The 14,346-nt window shown below is 42.1% G+C and overlaps 1 protein-coding gene across 9 annotated transcripts in view; it reads left to right on the top strand.

The window, feature by feature from the left end:
* impg1b (interphotoreceptor matrix proteoglycan 1b) overlaps nucleotides 1–14,346 on the top strand; it is a 39,691-nt gene that overhangs the window by 775 nt on the left and 24,570 nt on the right. For 4 of the 9 annotated variants that reach the window (XM_061843960.1, XM_061843964.1, XM_061843962.1 and 1 more), the window contains exons 2-3: nucleotides 4,853–4,933; nucleotides 8,727–8,917. In XM_061843960.1, coding sequence (XP_061699944.1) covers nucleotides 8,833–8,917 — 85 coding nt within the window. In that variant the 5' untranslated portion in view covers nucleotides 4,853–4,933; nucleotides 8,727–8,832. Of the gene's footprint in view, nucleotides 1–4,852; nucleotides 4,934–7,669; nucleotides 7,827–8,726; nucleotides 9,257–14,346 lie in introns of those variants that run through there. The other 5 variants (XM_061843961.1, XM_061843958.1, XM_061843959.1 and 2 more) reach the window with 4 other exon arrangements.

Below are 14,346 nucleotides of genomic sequence, written 5' to 3'. Positions count from 1 at the left end.
AGATTTTTCTCATCTAAAACAGATGCCGTTACTCAATAAAGGATGGGAAACACTGAGCAATTATCTTTTGATGTGCAGTTTGTTAAAACATTTTTTTTAAGGCTTTGGTTCCATGGACAGCTCCTAAAAATCGGAATGTAATTTCTCTTTCTTTACAGTGCAGTAGTTGACTTTTTTTTTTTTTTACATTTGCATGATCAAAAGAAATTGGAAAAACTGCTAGTGCAGTTGACAAAATTTTGTGATGACAAGTTTAAATGTAGAACAGATCATTTACTATGGAAGAAACATATCTGACCAAATTTGTTTGACTGTATTTGTAAACAACAACAATTGGGTGGAAAGGTGGATGACTGGTTAATCGTCAGCTTCACAGTTCTGAGGACTGGGGGTCAAATACCCCCCACCCCCTTGTTTAGCTTGCATGTTCTCCCTGTGTTTCCAAATAACTGACTGAAATGCTTAGGGCTGAAGTGACAAGGATTTTATTTATGACCCCCTTTCGAGCCACTCAAGCACACAAGCATAGTTAAAAGTAATCAAACGATCCAATAAAAAAGATAAAACATAAACCACGAATGCGATGGCAAACATTAAAGTGAATAGGTGTGTCTTGAATTTGGATTTGAAGAGCGTGAATTAAGAATGTTGCTCAGAGGTCAATTGGTAGCGATCAGCAAAATATGGCAGAGTGAGGTAATTGATGGCCTTGAAGGTGGAGATCTGCATTTTATATTCAATGCAGCACCGGACAGGGAGCCAGTGGAGTTACTGCAAGGCTGCAGCAATGTCGTGAGTAGAAGGGGTCCTTGTGATCATATGCGTGACAAAGTTCTGCAGAAGCTGTCGTTTTTGTAGGGACTTGTGGGGGAGACCAAAAAGGGATGCATGGAGGTGATTTATGTTTTAGAAGTGAAAGCTTGCAGAATGGGTAATGTTGTTTAGGTGTGCTTGGAAGGGGAGTGTGCTGATGAGGATGACATCGCGACTCTTGACCTCATGAATAGAAGACATTGTCAAGAGATAGGATGGAGGTGACAAAGAGCAGGGGAGCTGAGAGAGAGCCCTGCGGGACACTAGAAGAAATGGGACAGATACAATTTGAATGATTTCTCTGGAACAAAATGGTTAAAACTGCAGGTGTGTGTGTGTATAATGCAAACAATTTTATAGTCAACATTTTCCTACAAAGCACGAGAAGTAATGTCTATGATCCATACATATTTTACTTTTTACTTATCTTATGTTACTCATGTTAATCAACAATTTGTAATGGATGCCTCTCGTGTTAAAGTGCCTTAACTGGATTTGATCCGATTTCTGTGTGAGGCAGCAGAACAATCTGCTCCAAAAGTGTTTTTGCCCGGTGAATGATTCGTCAGAGAAAAATATTGTACTTTTATGCTTCCAACCCTTGGGTTGGTTTTGTTCTAATTAGTTATGAGAATAAAGTTCTAAGAAAAGTCACCCCCCCAAACAAAAAGAAATACATTTACTGTAATATGTTATGTTTTTTTTTTTGAAAGAAAAACTTCAAATCTTGTGAAAAAGTTGTAATCAGAACAATTTTTTTTTATAGAAAATAGTCAAAACCCAGTAGAGAAAATCTTATTAGAATAAAGTTGTTCATTTTCAACATACCTTTTGGGTGAAGGTTTCATGTTTTTAGAGCATGATAGTACAATTTGATATGATTATTCGGTGGGGCAAACAAAGACAAAAAGGCTAGTGCACAAGGGTAGTACACCACAAGATATATTAACAGTTGTCTTTATTTTCTTCATGAATAGACATAAATAATATTATAATATATATAATGTATATATTCTTACAGGTTGTTCCGTTAGGGGTCGCCATAGCGTGTCATCTTTTTCCATCTAAGCCTATCTCGTGCATCTTCCTTTCTAACCCCAACTGCCCTCATGTCTTCCCTCACAACATCCATCAACCTTTTCTTTGCTCTTCCTTTTGCTCTTTTGCCTGGCAGCTCCATCCTTAGCACCCTTGTACCAATATACTCACTCTCTCGCCTCTGGACATGTCTAAACCATCGAAGTCTGCTCTCACGAACCTTGTCTCCAAAACATCCAACTTTGGCTGTCCCTCTAATGAGCTCATTTCTAATCCTATCCAACCTACTCACTCCGAGCGAGAACCTCGGCATCTTCATTTCTGCTACCTCCAGTTCTGCTTCCTGTTGTTGTTTCTTCAGAGCCACTGTCTCTAATCCGTTCATCATGGCTGGCCTCACCACTGTTTTATAAACTTTGCCCTTCATCCCGGCGGAGACTCTTCTGTCACATAGAACACCAGACACCTTCTGCCAACTGTTCCAACCCGCTTGGATCCGTTTCTTCACTTCCTTAACACACTCTCCATTGCTCTTTATTGTTGACCCCAAGTATTTCAAGTCAGCCACTCTCGCTATCTCTTCTCCCTGGAGCTTCACTCTTCCCCCTCCACTTCTCTCATTCACGCACATATATTCTGTTTTACTTCAACTAATCTTCATTCCTCTCCTTTCCATTGCACGTCTCCATCTTTCTAATTTTCTAACCCTTTCTAACCCTCCACCTGCTCCCTGCTTTCACTGCATATCACAATATCATCTGCAAACATCACGGTCCAAGGGGATTCCCGTCTAACCTCATCTGTCAGCCTATCCAGTACCACTGCAAACAGGAAGGGGCTCAGAGCTGAATATACTGAAGATAGTAGAATACTAATATTCAAATTAAGTTTCTGTCCAAGATCACAAGTATTCTGCTACAAGTAAACCACTGAAGATTTGTTGAACGATGCAGCACATGAAAATATGTGCAGGTTTCATGATATTCCTTTAATCAAAAGATACGACATAATCAAAGGCAAATTAATGGGGATCCTTTTTTTTTGGAAGGATGTCAAACTCTCACCCTGAGAACATCTGTCCCAAAAAAAAATCTCATCATGAGTTGCCACTCATGCACTCTGCTTGATTCAGGTGAAAGGAAAACTCCAGAGTTTTGATATCAGCATAATTATTTCCTTTTTTTAAAACAAACTAATCGACAACAGGCCGGAAAAGAACCTTAAGCAAATGACTGCCTCCACTTTGCTTGCTTTGTGGCCTTCCAGGTGGGGAGCAGGCCAGCAGAAGCACGATTAAACCATTTAATTGCCTCCTGCTTCCTGATGGTGGGCCATTGATGCACACTTCCACTTTTGATGCTTATCATCCACTTAGCCACTTGGGGGCCGATTGACCAAACAGTTACTAGATCGTCAGCACAGGTTAAGGCAGATTCGGACAATCGTCGCGTACAAAATAAAGTTGCTATTGCCACTCTAACGCCACATGGTTTATACTGCAAATGGACTTTCCCAAAGGGAAGCGTTACGCCAATCGCGGCTTTATTTGGGCTTTAGCCTCCCCTTCTCCAATTTGGATGACTGTCACATCACTGCAACGCCATCGTAAACAATACAAGGGTAGACAGACGGTATGTAAGCACACATGTTGACGATTATTTGAAGGTGCATTGAGTACTGTAATACAGAGTACTTATGTGATATTCTTACATAAAATGTCTAGAAAAGGGTAACATTTTAGAAAACCGTCACACCTTTGCTACTCAAATGAAAGGACAGGGAAAGTTTGAGGAAAGTGTTGAACCCTGAACTGCAGAATTGTGCGACAAGCATTATTCCACCATGCAGCACTGATAAATTAAATCAAATTCAATTAAATGTGTACCTCAGGTCTAACATTTCCACGTTGCCACTGCTGCAACAAATAAATAAAAGGAAATCAATCACACAAACTACCCCCAAAGTGCCCGAGGGCACACCCCCATCACTCTTCCCTGCCTACACTGCCTCTTCCCTTGTTCTCATTGTGGAGGAATTCAGGCAATAAGTTTTCGTTATCAAGACAATTTCTCCTTTGGAATGGATAAAGTACAACAAATCGAATAAAATCCAAATGCAAAGCTACAGTTGAGGGATGTAAGCACTTCAAGAATAATAGAATAGCGTTTGGATGCATTTGCAACACGAGTCCTTCTGACAGATGGCAAGTGGACCTTTCCGCCCTTGCTGCATAATTTAAAGTGACCTGTAATTGCACGATGATTCAAGTCATCATCCCGCATGAGAAGGTCATGCTTGTTGGCATCAAATCCTGGTTCAGCCACGCGTTTTTTTTCTTTTTCTTTTCAATGGCAAAATGAATCCACCGCAATTGGGTTGTGTTCATGCAAAGTCGAATGAAGTACAAACGTCGATGGCGCACAAGCGAAGTTGATATTGTTAATGCTAATCTTACTTAATCTTAGACTCTATTTTGAGAGATGAGAGTCACTTTATGTAAGTGATGTACAGGCTGGACTAACTGGGTGATGCGCTCTCAAGCAGGAATGCAGCAAGGAAGGAAGTACTGTACTTCAGTTTGGTGCCCAGGTATTTAAATCATCCATCCATCTATCCATTTTCTGAGCTGCTTATGCTCATGAGTGTCGCAGGAGGGCTGTCATCCCAGCTATCACTGGGCAGAATTTTCTCGATACTGTACAGTATTTGTGGTCCCCCGGGAGGTGGGCACCTGTTGCGTGGACATTCAACAATATGTTTTCCTTCCCTCTGTATTTTAGTTGAGTCAGCACATTTTATAGTAGGACTTGTCTCCATGACAACACTATTCAGACCGGCTGTTAGTGGGTCACCGAGTTCACTGCTGTGACTTTCACTGACACTTTTTCAGGTGGAGGAGCCTAAATTGCACAAGGACGACACTTTTAGGAGAACGGTGCCCAGTGACAATCGATAATTCAAAGAAAAATGGACTGAAACATTTGCATTCTTTGTGCTTAAGATTCCAGGAGACTGCAGTGGTGGTGACGAGTTTGAAATTGAATTCTGAAATGGAGCATTGACGTTTACTCCACATTCAAAGGTAAGAACAAGAAAAATAAATGCACTTAAATTGTAGCATCACGTCAGACTGCAAGCAGCTAGAACAAAAAGTAGCAGAGTGGTCGCTTGTGGGGAAGTACAAAAAGCCAATTTCAGATTCAGAAAAAAAATATGTGGGACATATGATGGACAAATTGGCTGAAGGCAAACAGAAAAATGACAGCAAAGAAAATTAAGAAACTCCCCCTCTCAGATTTCACAGCAACCAGACACACTCAAGTATTGACTGGTGAGAGACTAACAATATTGGCAAAATATCAAAATGTTTGATGGATGACCTAATGACCCATGACATCATCACTTGGCAAGCGGCCAGTGATTTGGACAGGTGAAATCATGTGTCTGAGATGTTAGGGGTCATCACCAGAGGTCACACAGCAATGTCATAGAATGGGGACACTCGAGTGACTTGGGCAGGTGAAATCGTGTGTCCGAGATGAGAGAAGATCTGAAAAAAATAAAGTATTTAGCCAAGACGATGTATTTTTTCTGTTCTCATTCTCAAAGCTCTTATCAAAAACAAGTGCAGTTGTAATGGCCCCGTCACACCATGACGTTCTTGTCAGTGTTCTATATCGTTTGAGGAAATGTTGGTAGTCGCCCATGGTCGCCATAGCACCAGAAGAGCACTGTTTGAACGCTAGTGAACGTCAATAATCGCTGGGAATCGGCGGAGAACGGCGGTCCGGAAAAAAAGTTTTGAACATGCACAAAAGTTCTCACCGAGACCAGCGTTCATCAACGTTTAATTTTAAACGCTGCAGAACGTTCAAGAACGTTCGTGGAACGTTTAACTCAGGTTCGACGAGCGTTGCACGCGTTTGGCTATCGTTAGTCAGTCGTAACCCGAGCTTTACTTGGTTGTTACTTAATCGTTTGCTTTGCAGTGAACGACTCACTGGCGACCTGTCAACGACCACTGAACAATCTCCTAGCGCACACAGCGTGTAACTAAAGTCAAACGAACGTCCTTTGGCGTCCATCCCGAATGTCCATGCATATGGGTATATAAACCGATGCTTTGCATTCTTACTTGCAGCGCTAGTTGCTGAAGTTTGCACCCCACCTTTTTTTCATCTAGGCGGCATGATGCTGACTGTTCAAACTCACTGAAGTGAGTATGAAATTTCCAACGTTTTCGTTCCCGTTCCACTGTAAAAATTACACGCCAGCAAAACGCTATTCTGTCGTTATTCACCCTTATAGTCACACGCTCAACACGCTCGTCTAACATTGACAAATCGCTCGTCGCGCGCCAGTGACACGTTAGTAGACGCTAATGATTTTTAGGGGTATCTTATTTGGTCGCTTTTACACGCTTCTCGTGCGTTAGACACACGTTAGTCAGGCGTTAGACACATGTTAATCACACGCCAGATGTGTCATCCTCGTTTGAGAACGCTGAAAAATAGAACGATTGAAATGTTCAGAGAACGTTGACCAGAACGTCATGGTGTGATGGGGCCATAATGCATTAAAATACCGTGTGACCTCTGGACATGACATGATTTCACCTGCCCAGGTCACATGATGACCTTTCTTTGCAGTGGTCTCATTGAAGCCTTCAGAAGGCGGTTACATGAACCGTTGACGTGACGTTGACATGTATGATCACAAATGACCTTTTTATTGCCCATACGACCCCCCGCCCCTCTTATTTTCCTTTGTTCCAAACAGGTGTCCCTGAACATGATTTCATGTGACAAAATAATACGTGGGAACATGATCTCATGTTGTTTTCATCGAATGTGAGCCCTGCGTGGCCACCGGACGTCATTGCGTACGTGCGCTGGCACCATGACATCATAGGTCATTAGGTCATCCATCAAACGTTTTGACATTTTCCCAACTCTCTCTGGTGAGGTATTTGAGCAGCTGTGTGTTGGAATACAAAATGCAAAGTGCATTTCCCTTGCTTGCTCAGTCCACAGACACCACTGATTATGCTCACTTGATGGGGATTATGAAGGACAGTAGACTCCCGCTATTTGTAGGGGATTGAGACCCCGGCTGCACCATGAATAGAGAAAATCCACGGATAATTGATGCCCATTAAAATTGTGTTCAAAAACCTTGAATAAACAGGGATTAAACGCCAATTAGCATTTTGTGGGTGGTTACACCCTAAAAAAAAAAAGAAAAATAGAAAAGAAATAGAAATATAGAAGGGACAAATGTTTGAAAACTTCTGAATCGCTGAATCTGTGGGTGCCGAACTCAGTATGGTAATGTAGTAGTTAGCACTTTTATGTCACAGTTGAAATATTCTGGGTTGAATTTTTACAGGTACTCCAGCTTCCTTCTGCATTCAAATTTGATGACAAAAAACCCCGCAACTTAGTTTCATAGAAGATTCAAAATTTTCAGTAGGTTTTTATGTTTGCCCTGCGAATGGCTACGAATGGCTTCAGGGTGTACTTTGTTTCTCGAGGACAGTCACCCGGGTTTGGGTCCAGCTCACTTCCAACGCCCACATCCAAATTCACAACTAGTACAATAAAAGATGCACGTACAGTCATGCACGTATGCACACATATATTCGGCACACCAGCTATTGAATATTGCTTCACAATGTGTCACGCATCAGACCTTGCCGGTTCCAAATTGAGATTAGTGTGTCAGAAAAGTGCCAGGAGGGATTAGGCTGCTCTTGAAGAGGCTTATTTACAGCAGCAATTTGTTAGCAACTAACATGAGCAGCTAATCCTCTTCACAGCAGGAGATGAAGGCGGAGACTTGCCACACGGAGACTTCCCGCCCTGATACGCCCCAAACGACATATGAGGACGCAGGTCAACACGTTTGCGTCACTCTGCCAAAACCGTGGAGGGAGCGATGACGTTCCACAATCTTGTTGTCCTGTGACGTTACAAGTAAAGCGATGACGGATGGTTGGATGTATTTAACTGAAGATTGATGAAAGGGCCACTTTTGGGAATTATGAGAAGGAACTGCCATTCATTCATTCATTTTCTATACCACTTATCCTCTGATGGTTTGCGGTTATATTGGAACCTATCCCAACTATCTTTGGGCGAGGAAGGGGTGGCACACCCTGAACTGGTCAAATCACACGCCACATTTAAACAACCATTCGCACTCACATTCTATGAGCATTTTAGTGTATTCAATTGACCTATAATGCACATTTTGGGGATGAGAGGAAAACAGAGTACCTGGAGAAAAGCCACGCAGGCACGGGGAGAATATGCAAACTTCACAGAGGTGATGGCAGATTTGAACCCAGGGCCTCAGAACTGTGTGGCAGATGTGCTAATCAGTTGTCTACCATGCCACAGAGAGGGGAGATACTTAGATAAAAGAGATAACAACAAAAAAAATAGCAAAAGAAAACAACAGCTGCTAGTATATAGTTTTGAAGAATAAAATAAAATAGACAAAATGACAACAAAACACAACAGTAACAGCTGTTGATGGAGAGGCTTGAGAAGGGACAGATAGGCTCTCTGAATACCTCGGCATTAGGATGTCATTTTAAATTGGACTGGCACAGAGAAAAGATAAAAAATAGCATAAGAAAACATAGCGATGCTAATTACACCTGAAGGGGTGAGAAAAGAGCCTAAAACAACAAAAAAAAAGATAATCATTAGATTCAAGGTGGAAAGTGCAAGAATCTGTTTTCAATTGACATCATCCAGCAGAGGTTCCAGCATGCAGCACCTTGTAGCGCACATGTTTGGTTGTGTAAGGAGTAAAGCTCATTGGGTGCCTGCATAAAAAGAGGCCTTCCCTCCTACTTTGCTCCACAGTTCGTCTCAGCAGGACCAGGGGACATTGCCAGGCCGGGACGGGCCAGAGTGGAGTGGGCAGTGCCATTGAGCAGGTTGTTTGGAACTGGCCCAAACGTGGCCTCAGATGACAGTGCTCGTTCGTGTCCAGAAGGTGGCTAACGGGATGAGGCTCGGTGGGCACGTGGTGGATTACGAGCCGCGAGAAGAAGGTAAAGAGATTAGACCCTAAACAGAATCTGTTATTTTAACCTCACTGTTGCCGCTCTGACGGGAAGCGGCCCGAGCTCCAGTTGGGATTCCGAGCGTGTCCCACCCCGTCTCTCCTCTTTTCCTCCCTTTTGCTGCCTCTACTTGTCCATCCATGCGGCCGCCTCTGCTGTCCACGGGGATCCCCCCACGGCGCCCCGAAACTTAGACGGCACTAATGAGGACACGTACACGCTCTGCAAGAGAAGACCCCCTCGGAAATTAACCCACCATGCTTTTTAAATTAGGACTATTCTTCTTCATTTGGTGTCCACTCGGCCTCCAAACAAGTCAGGTTAAAGGTAAGACAGCAATCAGAGTTCACGCTTGCTTGTCTTTAGCAAATAGAACCTACACAATATAATTAAACTACACTTTATCAAGACATCCATGTTTTGATTCCAAGAGGTAGGGATCCATCTTCCTTGGTGTTTTTAATTCAGAATTGTGTCACTATCACGAAAAAGTGCATTTGTTGAATCACTCAGTCATCCTGAAAATGTAGTCAGAATAATAAAACTCTAAGGTCTTATTGGAAGTGGACATTTTGACATATACTGGTAAAAAGGTTTTCCCTTAATTGCTTGCTTTAAAATGTTTTAATTATGTTTTCTAATTAGGATGAGCTTTTTGTCTTCAGTTGAGCCTGAAACAGTGATTAGATGGATTTATTTACTCCCATGTTTGGAAATTTTCATCACATTGTGGGATATTTTTTCAAGCTTAACATTCAAGATTCTGCCATTGCGAAATGAAAATTGATTTAAAAACTTTTCATATTTCCAAAACAGTACAGGGCCAGTTTGGTAATAGAATCGTGCTGCCAAGAATTGTCCACCCTGTCGCCGAGCTCACATATTGTGCTGTTTGGGGTTTGTCTGATTGTAGTTCAAATATAGTTTCATCATTTTTAACAGCATAACACTTACATAATTCCATGAAATTGAAGTTCAGTGGAAAAGCTAAACCTGTTGGGGGTGACGTGGGGAGGTCATGTCGAATGCCCTTCCTGACGTAACCCATACGTCTTGTGACTGCCAATGGCTTAAAATTGATGCACTATATTAAACATTTTAAGGCTTTTAAAAAACTTGTACACATTCCAGAACAGGTAAAAAAAAAAAAAAACAACAACAACAGATAAACTATGAAAAAAAGATAATTAAATAGAGCCTGCCAATATTAAAAAAATACATTGCAAATATTTATTTAATGACAGGGGAGGAGCAAAATATCAGAAATGTTATAGGCAAATGCAATGACGTCATTGACGTTGCAATGCCAATCAATGCTGTGCATAATATTTGATATCACTCATATGTGGAGAGGTTGCAGGTGTACCTAATGTTTGGGCAGTGGTTTTTCTAGCATGATCAAAGGCCGACACTGCGGAATAAAATGAGAATTTTTTTTTTTAATGACAGCACAAAAGCCAGTTGAAGCCCACAAGTATTCTGCATAAACAAAACAGGTGGCTGTGTGTGCGTGGATAGTATAATGTGATAACATCTAGTGTCTTGATTGGTGTGATGTGCCCGCTTGAGCTCATTACGCTGAAGGAAACAAAAGCCATTCTGTTCCCCGCGTCACAGGACGCTAATCTTTTCTGGCTTGTAACTTCGCCAGGCAGCCTCATGCGCCTGCGTTCGCCGTTAAGGCCTCTCGTCCCCCCTCCCCACTCTCATCCCCGTGGCTGTGCATGTGCACGATAAAACAACAACGACAAAAAAACACCCTTATTTGAAGGCTGTCTTATCAAAAAAAAAAAAAAAAAAAAAGAAATTATGCCAGACCACTTTTAATGCTAATGTTTCGTCAAAGTAACGAGTTTTGCCCGAAAGGCAAGAAACAAGGGCTAGTGGCCCAGATGAGAATCCAGTCGTCATTTTTTGTGGCATCTTTTTCGTGACAGTTTGTGTTCTTATTAGGGCTACGGGTGACCTGGAGCCCGTCCAAACCGACTTGAGGCGAGAGGTGGGGAACACCCTGAAATGGTCACCAGCCAATCGCAGGCTGCTAATAGAAATTAAAACTAATTCAATCAAATGTGAAGTTTCGGTCTATCATTCCGGCAGGCACAAATAAACGGAACTCCACACAAAGATGTTCCACCAGGAATTCAATGCACGATCATCTGACTGTGAGACCGAGTCGCAAACCACAACTTCACTGCACTGAATGTCAAGATGATGTTTTCTTAAAACAAGGCTATAAACTGTGATTGCAGAAAACAAAATGAGAATGATAACGATTGTTTGCAAATTCTCATCTTGAAACCATTTCTAATTTGAGATCGTGAGTCAATGTTTGTGCAAGGCAAAGTAATCACAATTGCCCATCGCCTTTCAAAGATGATGTCAAGGACGTCACCGCAACACAATACAGCGGGCTCATGGAAAAACAAAGAAAGAATTGAACGAAAAGACGCAATGGGCGTCACAAAAGTTGAGTTCATTGGCCAATGTCTCCTCGCACGAGAGATCAGATATCACTCAGATGCTGCTCATTCACGTGGAAATCTAAAGGACGTGCTATGGCGTGTCGATCTCCAAGGCTGATGTCGGGGGTGGGGGCGAGGGGGCAACACACCCACGCGACACCCTTTCTCTCAAAATCACATTCTGAACATTTTTCATCAGCTTTCCTTTTCACTGACAAATTAGCAGAACGATGCGTAGGGAGCACATTGTCAGTACCAGAATCATCTTTGTGACCTTGTGTCATGTCAGAACTCTTAGGCAGACTTATTTTCCTTTTTTCTCTTTACATTTTTTTTAGCAATGCTGCAAGGCTGTGCTTATACACAGTACACATAATTATTTCCTAGTGTAGAAATGCAATCAGAAAACAGTAAATTACTCAAATGCAAAAATTACACATACTGTAGTTGCTGTATATTTGTACTCTATATATTCCTACGAATCTGCATGACAAAATGAACGAGTGTCTAATAAATACACACAATGAAGAACAGTCCAAGGTGTAACTCGACTCCCGCGTAGTCAATTTGGCCATGCTCCAACTCAACAGCGACCCTAATGAGGATAAGCGCTATAGGATGGAGGAAGGCAAAATGCCAAATGAACAAATTGGGTATTGGCTGCGATGGTTGCGGGTCATATTTTTTAACAATTTGTCCCTTAGAACATGATGGAATGTTATATTTGATAGGATAAAAATAATCTATTCCAAGTTCAAACTGTGGACACCCTTAAGAAAAACAACAATACAGTATACCTGACAATGTGTCTGGCTGTACAGTATATTAAACCTTGTATCAGTCCATTTCCTTGAGCTGCGTCCAGTCTCATGTCAAAGTGAGTCCTGGGAAGGAGGCCGTTGAAACAACAAAGCGAGTGTTCATCTCAGACATTTGCACAGCAACACCATCCGAGTGCTCTGTGCTGCACGCTGTTTGTCCACCTTCTGCACACAGCGTGCGTGATTCCATCTCGCTTGCCAGATTCTGAAGAGGATCACGTTGCACAATTGATCTCTGTTTTTTTTCTTCCTCCCCCAAAAAACAACAAAGAACAACAACATAAAAATGTTGTGTTTCCTCCAAGCTTGTTTGATAATCCAGAGGAGGCCCGTTTTTTATTTGGGGGCTGATGACTTCCTGTCTGTGTTTGGAGGCTCATAAATCCTGGCTTATTGTCTTAAGGATCACTCTGAGGGTTGCCACCTGGCATCACAATGCTGGCTTTTCTTCTCAAATAGTTCTGGTGCAATACTGACGACTTGTGTGCCGGCTTGTGTAACAGCAGCGAATTAGCTCCTGCCTGTACTCGCCGCGCGAGCCGAGGTCTCCTGCTCGTGGGCAGTGTGCCGCACTTCGCCCGTGCCCACATGGCCGCCCGTGTTAGTGTTCTGAGTCATATTTCTTGATCTTCAATAATCTCTCTTGGGCACCTGTCGTGATGTAATCCAGGTCTAATTTAGCCGCACGCTGTCGACAGGATATTCCGGAGACATTTGACATTCATCATGATGATTGACATGTACGCTGGCTAGCGAAGAAGTACTCCTGCTAATGAATGACAATTACAGCGGTCAATGACATGAAAGTGTTGTAGAAGGTGCGTGCTCAAAGACATCTTAATTTGGATCCTTATTAGCGCAACGTTTGACAAGTGGCCTTTGCCGTTGAAACGTTAATGACATGACTGTTTTTGTGAGTTTTAAGACTACGCAGTAAGGCAGGGGTGATCAATGCGTCGATGCAGTCTTGGTCGATCGCGGAACTGAGTGCCAAAAAAAAAAAACCAAAAAGTCGTCAGCCAATGTTCCCTCTAAGCTGCGCGTGTGCGCAATTGTGCACTGCTGATGTAGTCTCTTTGCAGATATTCTGGGTTGCACGCAAAAAAAGAAATAATCCAATGCAAATTGAAAGTAGAACATACAGCTATTCAATTTTTCATTTTGCAATGTGATTCAATGAGTGAAGGATGACTGGTTGATACAGCCAATGGCACAATTCCCATACGTACTGTAAAAAATGAAAACAAGAAGCCACTGGTTTCTTTTTGGCAGCACATGGAACTTTCTCTATCAACAACTACTGCTCCACCACACTCTCTTTTTCCTAGTTTACTTTACCCCCCCCCCCATGCTCTTAAAGACGTACACTCATAATTACAAATGTTACAGTAATTACACAACCCATCAATATGTTTTATAATGACAGCGTCCACTACCGCTGCTTTAGTTTGCAACACAGTCTGGGCAACGTAGAGCAAGGACTAGCTAGACATGCTGTTTATGTTTACTTTCGACATTAATGGAGAAAGTTAAAAAATAAATGGTGTTGTTTTAAGATGCAATGACTGTCGGACTATGTGAATAATCAAAGAAAATGTGGTTAAACTGGACGAGATTTTCACTTTTGTGTGTGGGAAAGGTCTGGTCTGAAGCCAAAGTAGAAAGTGCAGGATGAAATGGTGTGTAATTTTAAAATTACACCTTGGCACAGCCTGATCCAGGATGAAAGCACAGAGAATACAGTGCACAAAGAGCTAATTCTCTATTTTAAATATATGAGGCAACATAAGATTAACCTTAAAACGGTTTGGGAGCATCATCATCCCCCCGTCGTTGGTAGCTCGCGAGAGGCTGGCTGCTTGTGGTAAAAAAGTCTGGGCACCCCTGAAGTAAGGTGTTGAAGAAATGCTGAAAGAACCAGAATAAGATTGTGTTTGTCTGCCTTTTGTAGAAGCACTGCATTGGAAAACAGTAATAAACAAAATAAAGAGCAGAAGCGCAGCAATAAAAGTTGGAAGGGGAAAACATGCAAGGCTGATAATCACCTTGCACTTATACAAGGATACATTAATGTACAGAATAAATTACCAAAGAGAGAGGAAAAGAAATTCCTAGGCTTGCAACACCTGAC

The sequence above is a fragment of the Syngnathoides biaculeatus genome, chromosome 15 (assembly GCF_019802595.1).
Source record: "Syngnathoides biaculeatus isolate LvHL_M chromosome 15, ASM1980259v1, whole genome shotgun sequence".
Classification (NCBI taxonomy): Eukaryota; Metazoa; Chordata; class Actinopteri; order Syngnathiformes; family Syngnathidae; genus Syngnathoides; species Syngnathoides biaculeatus.
Note: the sequence above shows the minus strand (reverse complement) of the source record. Positions and strands in the feature narration are given on the sequence as shown.